A 12,931-nucleotide genomic window follows, 5' to 3' on the forward strand; every position below is an offset into this window, starting at 1 on the left:
TTTATAGTTTTACCAATATTTCTTCACGACTGCAAAAACGTTTTAAGGTACAACGAAATATAAAAAAAACATTGGAAATGGCTGGTGGTCAACAAGTTCTAAACTTCGTCATTACTATTGAAGAGGTACATTCATCGAATATGTAACTTTAGTAACCCGTGGTCTTCTCGTAATTATCTATTAATTCGGATGGAATGTAATTCAGATAATGACTCGATAATGACTTCCAAAAGACAGAGGATCTGCTACAAGCACGTCCTTCCGGTGAACTATACAGAGCAATGGCTCTAATACCAAGTCAGGAATAAATATAGTTTATCTTATCAAAAGGTAATATTTATTTTCATATATTACTTCATGTATTAATCGAACCGTGAAGTTAAACTTTATACAAAGAGAGAGAGCGCTTATGGTTGATTATTTCCCAAGAAATTGACACTTATTACGATAATGCACGATTGTTACTTTATTTGAACCGCATTTTATCTACGGAATATTAATATTAAAGTATTGAGAACAAGTTGACCAACAGAAAACCAAGTAATCTCAACAACTAGAGGTCAGCTAAGAGCCGTCACGGTGTAAGTCCGTTACATTTTTTTCACAAAATAAAATTTTGCACTATTTTTTATGCGAGAAATATATAAATGGAAGCAAAAATAACCAATCCACTCTAAAACGACCCTGAGATTCTGCCATTATTTTACTCCTTGTAAAACGTCTAAAGGCACTTCGCGGAAATAAAATTATGCTAAACTAGTCAAACTAGATGTAACGACTAATTATCAGGGATCCACTTTCTCATCAGGGTTCTCTTCGGCGATTGATAGCATGAGCAATGTGCCATTGAAACATTGCTATCGGAATTAATAAGCAAATACGATTCAGGAGACATCAGCCACGCTAAAGAGACACTCTAGTGGTCGTTGCTCAATTTTACCGACGAAATAAAGTTGAGTCAGGCAGAACGTGACCGGAAGGTAGTATAAGTGAGAAATCATTAGAATAAATAAAAATCCATAATGTCTTAAACTTAAATACAAGGCACTAACATATGAGAAAATTTTAAATATTCTGAAAACATTAAATAGGAAGAAATACGAAAAGATTATCGATTCGTTTACGTAGCAGAATATTAGTGGGATTCCGGATTGAAATCGAAAGGAAAAGAAACATTTTCATGGTCCACTCTTAGAGTGATAACGCTTGCCACTTCAGTGAAGCACAAGAAGAGTTATCTATTTTTTAAAATAGTCCTTTTATTAGATAAACATGAAATAATTACTGCATTATATACCATAAAGTAGTTAGAGCAATATGATATCGAGATAAATTTAAACTTCGTTTTTGTTGGTCGTAAATTTTATGGCTACTCAAATCATCGCCTAAAAAAACGTGTTATTTGGCAAAATATTTGATAATGCTGCTTTTGACAACATTAAATCCACATTATGAACAAAAGTAAACGCTGAAAGTGGTACCTATGTACATAAATAATAATTTTCAGGTTTTCAAAGGGAGGTTATACTACTGAAAGAGGCTTAAAACTAGGAGTAATAAGAAACGGAGTATCGAACACATGTAAAGGATGAAGGCGACGACAAATAAAAATGGCGGTGCACCGTAATAATGCCGTATAATGTCCCTTTAAATTCCGTTATACATACATTAAGTTAAGGTACCATTTAAAAATGCACTTCAAACCAGCGAGTGATTAATGCTGTCTAAGAATACCTCCATCAATTTACCAAAACAACGATCATATCGAGTGTAATGTAGGGGATAGGGCGTAATGAAGGACCTGCAATTAGAGGATAATGAGTTATGAAATGGAATGCGAAAAAAATTAAGGTATTAAAAAGAGACATTGAATGCACTAAAGGGAGCTGTTTGACTCCCTGATTCGTAATCAATTACCAAGAGTAACGCGCACTTCGTCATTAGGATACGAGGATAAAATTAGGATAGCGCTCGTAAAACTCTTCTAAAATCTGCGCGCATTTCCCCGAAGTCATTGCTACAGTTTGTGGAAGACGTTTCCAAAATATACAAAACAACGCGTAATCAAAACGCAAAGCTAAATACACACTTTTGGAAGAGGATTACTCAAGAGATAGGAAAGGTTATATCGGTTGTATACTCTTGTCGAATGCATACGATTCTTTTTTTTTCCTTAGTTTACGCAGGCTTATGTATATATGTATATATTGGTATATATGTATGCACAGAATGAACAATCCCGAAAATAAAGAAAGATACACCGAGGGATAGACCAGCAACAACACTGCCCTCCACCGTCAATGCACAACAAAGTGTTCCAACAAGTCAATTACACCAAAGGTGTTGGCTTAGCAGCACTCAGCCATCGTTCCGGCGGAGGCGAAGGGCGACACGTGTGGGAAGAACGCCTCCCCTCTCTGTTTTCGAAGGGTCCGGTACCACACGTGCTACGCCGCCTCACGACGACGGGGAGGAAACAAACAGAAAAAAATGACAAACTTTTCTCCATTTCGACACTTGGCGCTACGGCCACTAACATCACCACGCACCCACTCACACGTATTTTGTTCCAACGCATTCATCCCAGGATCCATGGAGAGCAGCCCAACCCCCTCCTCCCACCCCTCTCCAGGCCCCACAAATCATACAAACAAATCACATCACCCTTCGGGTCAACGGGAGTCCTCCCGGTCTCTTTCCGATCCGTCCTTACCCAAAGAAAAACCTTCCTCAGTTCGTCCACAGACCGCGGCAGGTTGGGCTGTCAGGGTTCCCGCACATTTCCAAAAAGCAGGCGGTTTAATTTTTTTTAAACACTTATGTTATTTTCTCAAACGCGCGCACGCTTAACATCTAAAGTCGTTCCTGAACGTTATCTCATTTTTTTAACTTTACAATTTTAAGAAAAAGGATTATTTTTGCGATCCTCAGCTGTTGAACTTCCTGTTGTCCATGTAGTTATTTCTTTTTATTGTCATCACACTGGAGAGATACAGAGAGTTATGTAGGTGGAGAGAAATATTTTTTTTGTTTAAGCTCGCGACCCGGAAGTGGACGAATGGGAGAAAACTATACATAGGTGGGTAGCCCAGGTGGGCGGGGAAGAGGGCTTGGGGGGGGGGTGGGTGGTGTGGGCAGAGACAAAGGGGGGTTGGTGATGGCTGGAGAGTCTCATGAGGATTTCCCCCATTCTCTACCTCCGACTCCTTATTTTTGCACCCTTGAAAAATCCCCCTCCCACCTCGTTCCCTTGAGTATCAAACATCTTCGTCCTCTTCTCCACGTCAGTCAGCCCCCCTTCCATTTCAGATACCCGGGAAGGGGGGAGGGGCGACCCGTGTCCCTTTCACATACACCCAATTCTTCTCTTTCGTTACATACTTACATATGTATATGTATATATATATATATATATATATATATATATATATATATACAAATAGGAATACATATATATATATATATATATATATATATATATATATATATATATACATATGTATATATATACACATATAAATATGTATATATATATATATATATATACATGCATACATATATTGTATGCATATTAATATATACAATTCTGTCTTCTGTAATTAAAATCGTTTCGGTAACTGACAACCACCTAAATCCACACTCCCCACCGCTCATGGGGCGGTGGCGGCGAGCGATGGCTGTGTCCCGGCCGTGGTCACCGACGCAGGTCATAGGGCCCGACACAGCCACAGCCGAGAGAAGAGAAGCAGGAGGAGAAGGCCGGGGGCGCCGGCCCCGGGCGCGGCGGACGAGTGGGGCGGTGAGGGGATCTGGCCGTCGGTGGACAGGGAGTGACGCGAGCCGCTACTGCCGCCTCCACCCCTAGACGGCGTGGCGGGCGTGTGGTGCTGCGGCGTCTGGTGTGCGGACTGCCTACCCTGGCCCCCCACGCTGCCACCACCCCCGCCGCCCCTGGACGGTGCCCGCTCCGCTACGGTGTTCGACAGCTCCTCCTCGACCTCCTGCTCTGCGGAGCCGTACTGCTCCACGTAGTCCTCATCGTCGTCATCTTCCCGCGGCGGTGGTGGGTACAGCCGCCCGGGCGAGGGGCGCCTCGTTGGCCCAGGGATTTCTGCAAGTTGAGACGAGAAGCCCATAGTGTGGAAGGCAGGCGCGCGGGTCAGGGCCCGTCGGAGGCGTTCCGTGGAATCGGGGAGAGGATAAGAAAAAATATGAATAGTTAAAAGGGAACTGAGAACCCTGTGGGGTTTGGGTGAACTTCGTGATATCATAATTGTTATATTGGTAAGATATTATGTAAGTCATACTAGTTTTTATTAATCTATTACATTCTATAAAACGAGAAAAATTATCATTTTATTTTACAAAATGGACCCAAGTTTTTGGGTGAAATAGGATGAATCTTTTTTTCAAAAAAGCGAGTAATTCAGGTTCCGACTTCTTCGCAAACTCAAGTCGGTGAATTTGTTAAAATTCAATAAAATAGTCGTTATTTTTCGCGAACATTGTACAAATTAATAAAGGAAATTCACTGGTAAGCAGAAGCACTGAGCAGAAATGCAAGTCTTTGAAATAGACTATATATAGATAGAATTGAGAAAAAAATGTAGTGACTGCTCAAAAATTTGGTTGAGTTTGTTGATAAATCCATCTAAGAAATAAAATTATTTTCATCCATCTTTGTTTCCGTATTGATTTTTAAATCGTCTCTTATTCTTATTATAGTATTAATTAGATTTTGACATTATTATTCTCTCTCGAAGTAACGGAGCGGATTATGAGAATTCTTTTGGGCAGATAACTTTAAACCGTCGTCCTTTTCCGTGAAAAGTTCGGTATTTCTTAAACGTAATATACTGTAAAAATAAAAAGAGACGTTTCAGGCGTGATATGGTGGAATATCATGATTAATTAAAAATAGCAATTTTCCACAAAAATAATTTTTTATTTTTGTGGAAAATTGCTATTTTTAATTAGTAATACTATATACTGTGATTTAAGTTTTCACATTTACAAGGAGAACGTCTTTTATATTCCAAAGTTCAATCGTTTCATGATTATTCAATAATATCTATGGCTGTTGGAAGATATGTATGCTTCATTACTTTTCCTTACCATCTTCTAACTTTTTAACTCTTGAACGGTCGTAGTTAGCATCAAATAGTTTTATTTCTATGCTGAACCTTCTTGCGTTCCAATTTTTGTTCACATCCTCTCTCTCTCTGCATCACGTCTCTAGGTCAGTATCAAGTGCTCTATTTAACGAGATATAGCTCGGTACAGCCGAAAGGGTGCTACAGAAAACAGTGTCACCAAGTTTGGTTAGGAAAAGAGTAATGATTTCGTTATATATTCTTGTCAATTTTCTCTCATTTGTGCACAATCTATGGGAGCACATATAATGAGAGAACAATTTTATATCTATGACCAAACTTCGAGGTGGATATTCCGAACTTGGGTTAAGATGAACTTTGAATAACTTAAACCCTTTCCGAGCGAGAACAGTAATTTTAGCACATGTTTGTCCATTGACCTCCTGAAGTGTACTATTCCTACCACTACTACATTTTAATGGACGGTTTTAACGGGAAAACATATTCACAATTGCATTTAAATCATTATCACTCCTTTATGTTACGCCTACACTTATTATTCCGCCATATATAAGTTTTATTATGGTTTTGTTTGAATTTACATAGATTACTCAACCAAAAAAATATTGATCCTCAAGGACGAAATAATTGCAAATTTAAATTTTTTTAGTAGTTTCATCTGACGATCTAATTATTTTCCGAATTTCAGATGTTGTCGGGAAGTACCTCGAAAAGAGTGACTCGCAGAACAACGGGCACTCATGAATTCATATAAAGAACATTTGGTTTTGATTACGCTATGCATGAGCAAGAATATTATATGTAGACTATGAACAAATATAACAGAAGGAAAAAGTATCGCATTTTTTTTACTGTCCTTCCTTAATAATTCTAAGAATTATTCGTCCGCGATTGGTTTGCAATACGAGTATACATGGGTGTTGGGCGAAATTAAGAAGGTAAATTTGGAAAATCGGCAAACTCACTTCTTTGTCGCCTTTATCTGGCGGTCCTACCGTCCCAACCTTTCATTTTACCTTCTAATTTCTCATTTCAAAAATTAATTTCATCAATTTAATGTGTGAACTTTTGGGCGATGTAAACGAAAGATATTACTATCATACCACTCTAATTTATGAAATCCTCACACAGTGATTGAAAGGAATATCTTGGCCAATGAAATAGGGATGCAAAATGTTCAAAAACGGTTTAGAGATTTTAACGTAAGATACTCGTATTATGCTGAGACCACATTATCGATTCATAACAAATAATACAATATAAATGGAATACATATATAGATGTCACGAGGAACTTCCCCATGGAATAATCACTCTTAGTCTCTATTCCACATTGGTGATCCGAGTTAATTCGCTTCGCTTTCATCTCTCGGGTCGGCGAGTCGATATTTGACGTCCTAATATTATCGCGGCCTGAGCAAAGAGCGGAGGGCAAATATCGCTCACAAACAGATTCTGACAAGGGGACGCATGGCTCTGTCGTTCGATGTGCCTTGATCGGTGTGATAACAACCCCAATGAATAGAACCGAGCGGATGGCTTCATTTTAAGCTTATTGGTTAGTCAAGCGCACGCACATTAGATGGCGGATGGAATAAATGTATTATTTATCCGACCGTTGGTCAATTGATTCCTGCTCAATGAGCCATAAACATTTTGCCAGCGGGACACTTAAAAAAGTAGGTTTTTGCAAATTAATAATCTAACAGGTCATTTTTAAAAGTCACTCAGCGCGAGGATATAGTTCAAATGAATTGACTAATATTCTCTCGAGATTTAAAGTGCTGCTTTTAACCTTTTAATAGTGACTATTATTCGATGAAGAATTACTTTCGTGAAGAAATTTTACTTTTGTAACTGATTTTATTTTTAATTATCATGGCTCTACTGAAATTTGATTGATTGAACGCACTCAATGCCATCAACAAATGATGGGGAGTAGGAGGTTTACTGGATCAAAACAGGAAACTACGTGGGCGAATAGTTTAAACAATATGTACATACTTCCAACTGGAATTAAATGAACGTGAGATGACAATAATTTTTAAGTGACCAGCGCAACAGGGAAAGTTTACTCACTGTAACCAGGAGCTAACGAATTTTACGGGCAACTGTCAATGATTAATCGGTCGTGAATTCAGTGACCTTTATGCCACCGGAATGTAATTTCGGCAAGAAGGATGAATTACGCAAGGATTACTAAATCGGATAGCTTCCTGATTATTCCTTTCATTTAGAAGTTTTGCTTCGAGTATATTTTTCATCTCTCATCCTATAGACATACGTATTTCAGAGCGATGACGAAAAAAAGTAAATTTAATAAAATCTATTGATACTTTAAGGTTATAGTGTTTTTTAGCGGTACGCTTGTCATGATAGTGTTTGATACTTGATTACTTAAACTTTGAAATAATGACTTTAAGAAAAATACTTAAGTTAGATATACAAAATGATATTTTTAAGCTGATAATTTAAACGTAATTGCGTATGCTATTATGATTGTAGATTCGCTAATATTCCTTTACTTGACATTGAATTCATTGAAAAGTAGCAAAAGTCAATGTATCATACCTGTGAAATGTGGTGAGCATTTATAGTAAGAATTTTCACTATCATGTTTGCGCCTTAATTCTCAAAAATAGTGTATTACCACCTACGTGCCAAGAGGGGTAGGAAAAGAAGTAGTCGGTGAATTGTATCCGAGCAGGGGTCCATTTTTCATCTCATAATCGGTATCCTATTGATGTGAGAATTCTGGGCCAGAGAGTATTTGTAAATATCGAATCCTATTCCCTCCCCTTCACTCACGATTTTACTCGATCGTCACCGATTGCCATCCTAAGAATTCACACGCCGGAATGTTACGAACTCTCTTGGACATTCTTTCATTGGAATTTCACCGTTTCAATGGGAATACGGCATAACCAAACCTCAGCATTCCATGAATTATTAGAAAATTATTCCATGCATTTATTTCGCATAACCTCATCACAACCCACTATGTTATCATCATCATAACTAAGACCTAAGTTTTACCCACGCGGATAGATACTCTTTGATGTAAAACTATTCTTTGGAAATTAAATTACCAAGTAATAAGGTCAGAGTTATTTTTGCCACAAAAATTAAAACAATTGATGAAGAAGTTCTTATCCAGCTGGCTTAAGTAGTAAGTATTCTTCTTTGCAATTCGCGGCGAAGAAATGTAAAAAATCTTAATGAAAACATGACACTTAAACTACCATAAATTTTATATGACTTCCTATTTAGGTGCAGAGAAAAAAATAGGAATGAAACCGTTAGTGTTTTCGGAAAAGAGAGGGAGAAAAAATGACTCGGATTATTGGAAATTTAATTTTTTGAAATTATCAATTGATTGTATTTAAGTTAAACTAAATACAATAGTCATGGTTCCTTTAATCAGATTAATTTTCGAATTAAAAGGGTTCATCATTTTTTACTGAACAATTGTCTTACACCATTAAAATAATATCCAACATTATATCCGTTACATTATGCGCACCGTTTCTGGCTAACTGAGAGACTTAAGCATTCTGCACTGCAGCGGAAGGGGTTATTGATGAATACAGTTTGATGAGGTGCAATTTTATGCTCTAATATGCAATGCAATTTCACACAGCCACTTCAATAATTAATAAAAACTGTTTTAAATTTGAACAGCGCATCAACGTAGAAAATCTTTCCAAGGTACTTATAAATTTTGCCCAGTCTCAATCTGCAAATGCCACCATAATTCGTGTTTGCATAATAATGTACTAAATACTTAAGTAGACAATAAAGAAGTGTCCTTGTCATTAGAAGAAATTATTTGGATGTCACGATTGGGGATCGAATCTCGATACGGGAATGACTGGATGGCTTTTGGATCATGATAAGCATACTAGTTGATTTGGGTGTGCAGAGTAAAATCTGTGGGAGAACATACGTATTTATCAATGTTACTAAATGCGGTATTATTTGACATTTAGTCGTAAAATACTTGTATTCACTACTTCAAAAGATACGACAAAATTAAAGACAATATTATAAAATTCCATTATTATTTACACTAAAATTGTAATACATTTAAGATTTTCAAGATTTTTAAGAAAATCTTTCAATTCATTAGATTTGTCATCGCCAAAACATTTCCATTGTAAAAGGAATCAATGATTCTTAAAAATTGGCTCTTTTATATTCAAGAAGAAACAGCAACAATGTTTTGCTTTAATTCCCGAAAACATACATTCGTTCGGAATTTGGTTGAAATACGCGAAAAATTCGGGAATAGAATTTGGAAAATTTTAATTAACTCACTCAGACGGTGAAACTGTGCGCAAATGAGCACACATCAATATAAACTATTTAAGGATTGTTGAAATTTGATCCAGTTTGCTTTAGTACATTTTAGGTTTGCATATAAATTACTAATATGTTCATGCATGCTAAAATTATCGGTGCTATTCAAGATTGCAAGTTATATAAACACAAATTCAAAGCTTTAAATTATGACTTACAATTCCCATGCTTGCTATAAATATATTGGTGCCAGAATTGCGTTTACATTAATGCGAAAGAAACGCTAAATTCCCTAAGGATGACGTCAAAGATCATGGACTTCATCAAACTGTCAAGGTATTATGGATATGGAGAATGAAGGCCAGCGACAGAAATCAATACTAATACAATGGACAGAGAGCTCATTTGGAGAAATTTAAGAATTAATGTAGATCAAATATCTTCTCAAATTAACATATAACATTGATATTGTACTTCTTGAAAATTGAGACTTCAATAAAATCCGCATCTAGGTCAAATTTGAACATATTTCTCGCGTACGTGGGAAAGAGGAACCTCGCCAGCACGCCGCACATACCGTAGAGTCGGATGTTGCTCTCCACTTCCCCCAGGGAGTTCTTGGCAATGCACCGATATGAGCCGACGTCCTGCCTCTGGAAGTCCCTCACCACCAGCACCATACGAACCTCGAACATGGATCGGCTGACGCCCTGCACGTCGTATTTGTCGCTGGATATCACCATTTCTCCTGAAATGAGAGCCGAATACCGCCACTCAAAGGAAGAGTTCTTGGAAAGTTCAGGCAAACAGTGAGAATATGTCTCATCAAATCCAATGTCCCGAGGTTCACTTAAACTTCTAAATATACAAAATCGAATCATCAAGGAAGCATGTGTCAATAGGTGTTAAGGGTTCTTCCCATTATTATGTATATCTGGGGAGATGTGATCGTTATACGAATACCTGATTACAATTAGGTCCTTCGTTCATACTCGTAAATTTTTGAGCACCTGAAAATGATTTTATCTTGGTCATGAAATGTGCAACGAAAGATTGAGTTTTTTAAATCTAATCGTGCTGGGATTTACTTTCTATTATTTCATCTGGATGACCTGATGCGCTCATATTTTGTGAAGACCTTAATATAATATCTCAAGTTCCTGTACCTTACTCAAATTATTAATTTCGCTCGCTCTATTTTGTGTGAAGAAACTCCCATCTCAGCTTACCTAGTCAACTCCGTCACACTTACTTGCTATTCGTAGCTTATTTTCACAAATCTTATTATTTCTGATCAAATCTTATTTTCACAAATCTTCTTTATACTTTTCCGAAGGGTTACAAATACGCGCCTAAAATGTGGTGCCCCCATCCGAAACAAACCTTTCTCTTTAATCATCAATACTTTTTAACGTCATCACTAAGATGAAACGAGTTTCTTTAAGGTGGACCCGCATATTCTTCTAATGTGACAGTGAATGACACCCAAGCACTTGACTTATCCCGATCTATTTAATTTGATCTATTTTATGTGCCACGTTGGTTCCCATTTCTTTCCTCTTATCAAATTTCATCACCGTGGTATATAAATCTAATCGCCGATCCTTACACAAATTTAACATACTGTTGGAATGAAAATCCAGCAAAAATATATCTTTGGCATACTTCTCCTCTTAGTAACAATAGTACCCTGGTGGTGCCCAACGGCTTTAAATATTTACAATATAACATGTGGTGGGGTATAGTATCTGGGAAAAAATGGGTAGATAAACATGAAGTAAAAAATTAAAATTTTGCATGAAATCTACGCTCGTTAAGTTTAACCTTTCCTAATCACATTCAATAATTGGTCCACGGTGTAAAATTCTATATTATTAGTAAAATTCTGCGTATAGAATAATCCTCGATGTGTCATGAAAGATGAAATATCATGAAAATATGCTGCCAACCTCAGGGACGGAAGGATATTATTCGTAATAGAAGCGTAGGGTATAATAATTATGTGATCTTAGCGCAAAATACAGCTTTAATCGAAACATTCTTAACCTTAAAGTTTCTGAAAACTTTTGCCATGCGAGTGGCCTTATCGCAATAGCAATCTTTCCTTACACCACGTATTACATTGACGTAGTAAAGTAAAACACCGCCTTAACTTTCCGCTATCCTGTTTGACTTACAATACATTTAAAACCTCATCTTCAAATACATATAAGTTCCTTTGAATTATTTAAAACCATGCATTTTGTGTCTTCACCTCTTAGATGTGTCCGGTGTGAAAGCGTGCGGTGGCATACTTACCGAAAAAAACTTAAAAGGACGTTAAGCTGTGAATAAACTTTATAATTTGATACAAATATCTAAGGCAATCCTAAACAAGCCTTACATATTGATTGGTCTCTCTCGCATTTAATTACGATTTAACATAAATGCTTAGAATTCCAATCAAATGAAAATGGTCTAAATATTCTTATGTAAATGCTTGCAAAATAAGTTCTAATTCTTGTATTGTTGCATGCAAGTATCTTCTTTTATGGGACCAACTTTGATCCAGTAGATGACTAAACAGGTATTTGTGTAGAGATGTAATGATTGCGATTGTTCATGAATGGCTGTTGACCTAACACCCCCCACCATATGCTCTTGTAGCGGCTTACGGGATATTATGCAGATCTAGATAATTTTTATGCGTTGAAAATAATAATAAAAAATTTAATTATTTATATTTGCCATATTTTTCATGAAATCCAATAAATATTCTTTATGTGGAGTAACTTGAATACATATGATCGATAGGAACTAATACGTGAAAAACTAATTATAACCCTCAGATACATTTTAAAAATATCTTCATCACTAATGAATGATCATTACCCTCATGAGCTCACCTGGAATTATATTCGTTTTTTCTGTGTAGCGTTCTAGCATGCGAGGGTAACCCCAAAAGTACCCGACCAAATAAAAAAACAATTTTTTTGGAAAAAAATGTATTTATTTTAAACATAATCTCCTTTCGGCTCTATACATTTTTCCCAGCGATGTTCAATAAGTTCGATACCCTTTTTAAAATAAGAACTGCCTTGCTCCTCTAAACAGCCATTAACTGCCGACCTCACTTCTTCACGGTTGTAAAATCTTTGACCACCGAGCCATTTTTTCAAGTTTGCGAATAGAAAATAATCCGAGTGGGCTAAATCTGGCGAATAGGGTGCATGAGGTAGCAATTCAAACTTCAATTCATGAATTTTGGCCATTGCAATAACGGATTTGTGTTCTGGTGCAATGTCTTGCACCAGAACACAAATCCGCTTGCAAGCCAAATGTGGCCGCTTTTGCTTGATATCTTCAATCAATCTATAGGTTCGCATAATACTCGCTGTAGATAGTTTTTTCTTTTTCAAAATAGTCAATGAAAATTATCCCACGTACATCCCAAAAAACCGGCACCATGTCCTTGCCTGCAGATGAAACGGTCTTCGCCTTCTTTGGAGGCGGTTCTCCCCTTTGAATCTATTGTTTTGT

At 36.9% G+C, this 12,931-nt stretch overlaps 1 protein-coding gene across 1 annotated transcript in view; it reads right to left on the bottom strand.

Moving 5' to 3' along the window:
- Positions 1-3,707: 3,707 nt before the first annotated feature.
- Positions 3,708-12,931, bottom strand: part of LOC139686704 (lachesin-like) — an 873,842-nt gene continuing 864,618 nt past the window's right edge. The window contains exons 8-9 of the mRNA XM_071583748.1: positions 9,990-10,160; positions 3,708-4,111 (exon numbers count right to left, since the gene is read on the bottom strand). Of these exons, the coding sequence (XP_071439849.1) occupies positions 3,708-4,111; positions 9,990-10,160 (575 nt within the window). The remainder of the gene's footprint in view (positions 4,112-9,989; positions 10,161-12,931) is intronic.

This window comes from Hetaerina americana, unplaced genomic scaffold, assembly GCF_022747635.1.
Source record: "Hetaerina americana unplaced genomic scaffold, ioHetAmer1.1.p SCAF_1, whole genome shotgun sequence".
Lineage (NCBI taxonomy): Eukaryota > Metazoa > Arthropoda > Insecta > Odonata > Calopterygidae > Hetaerina > Hetaerina americana.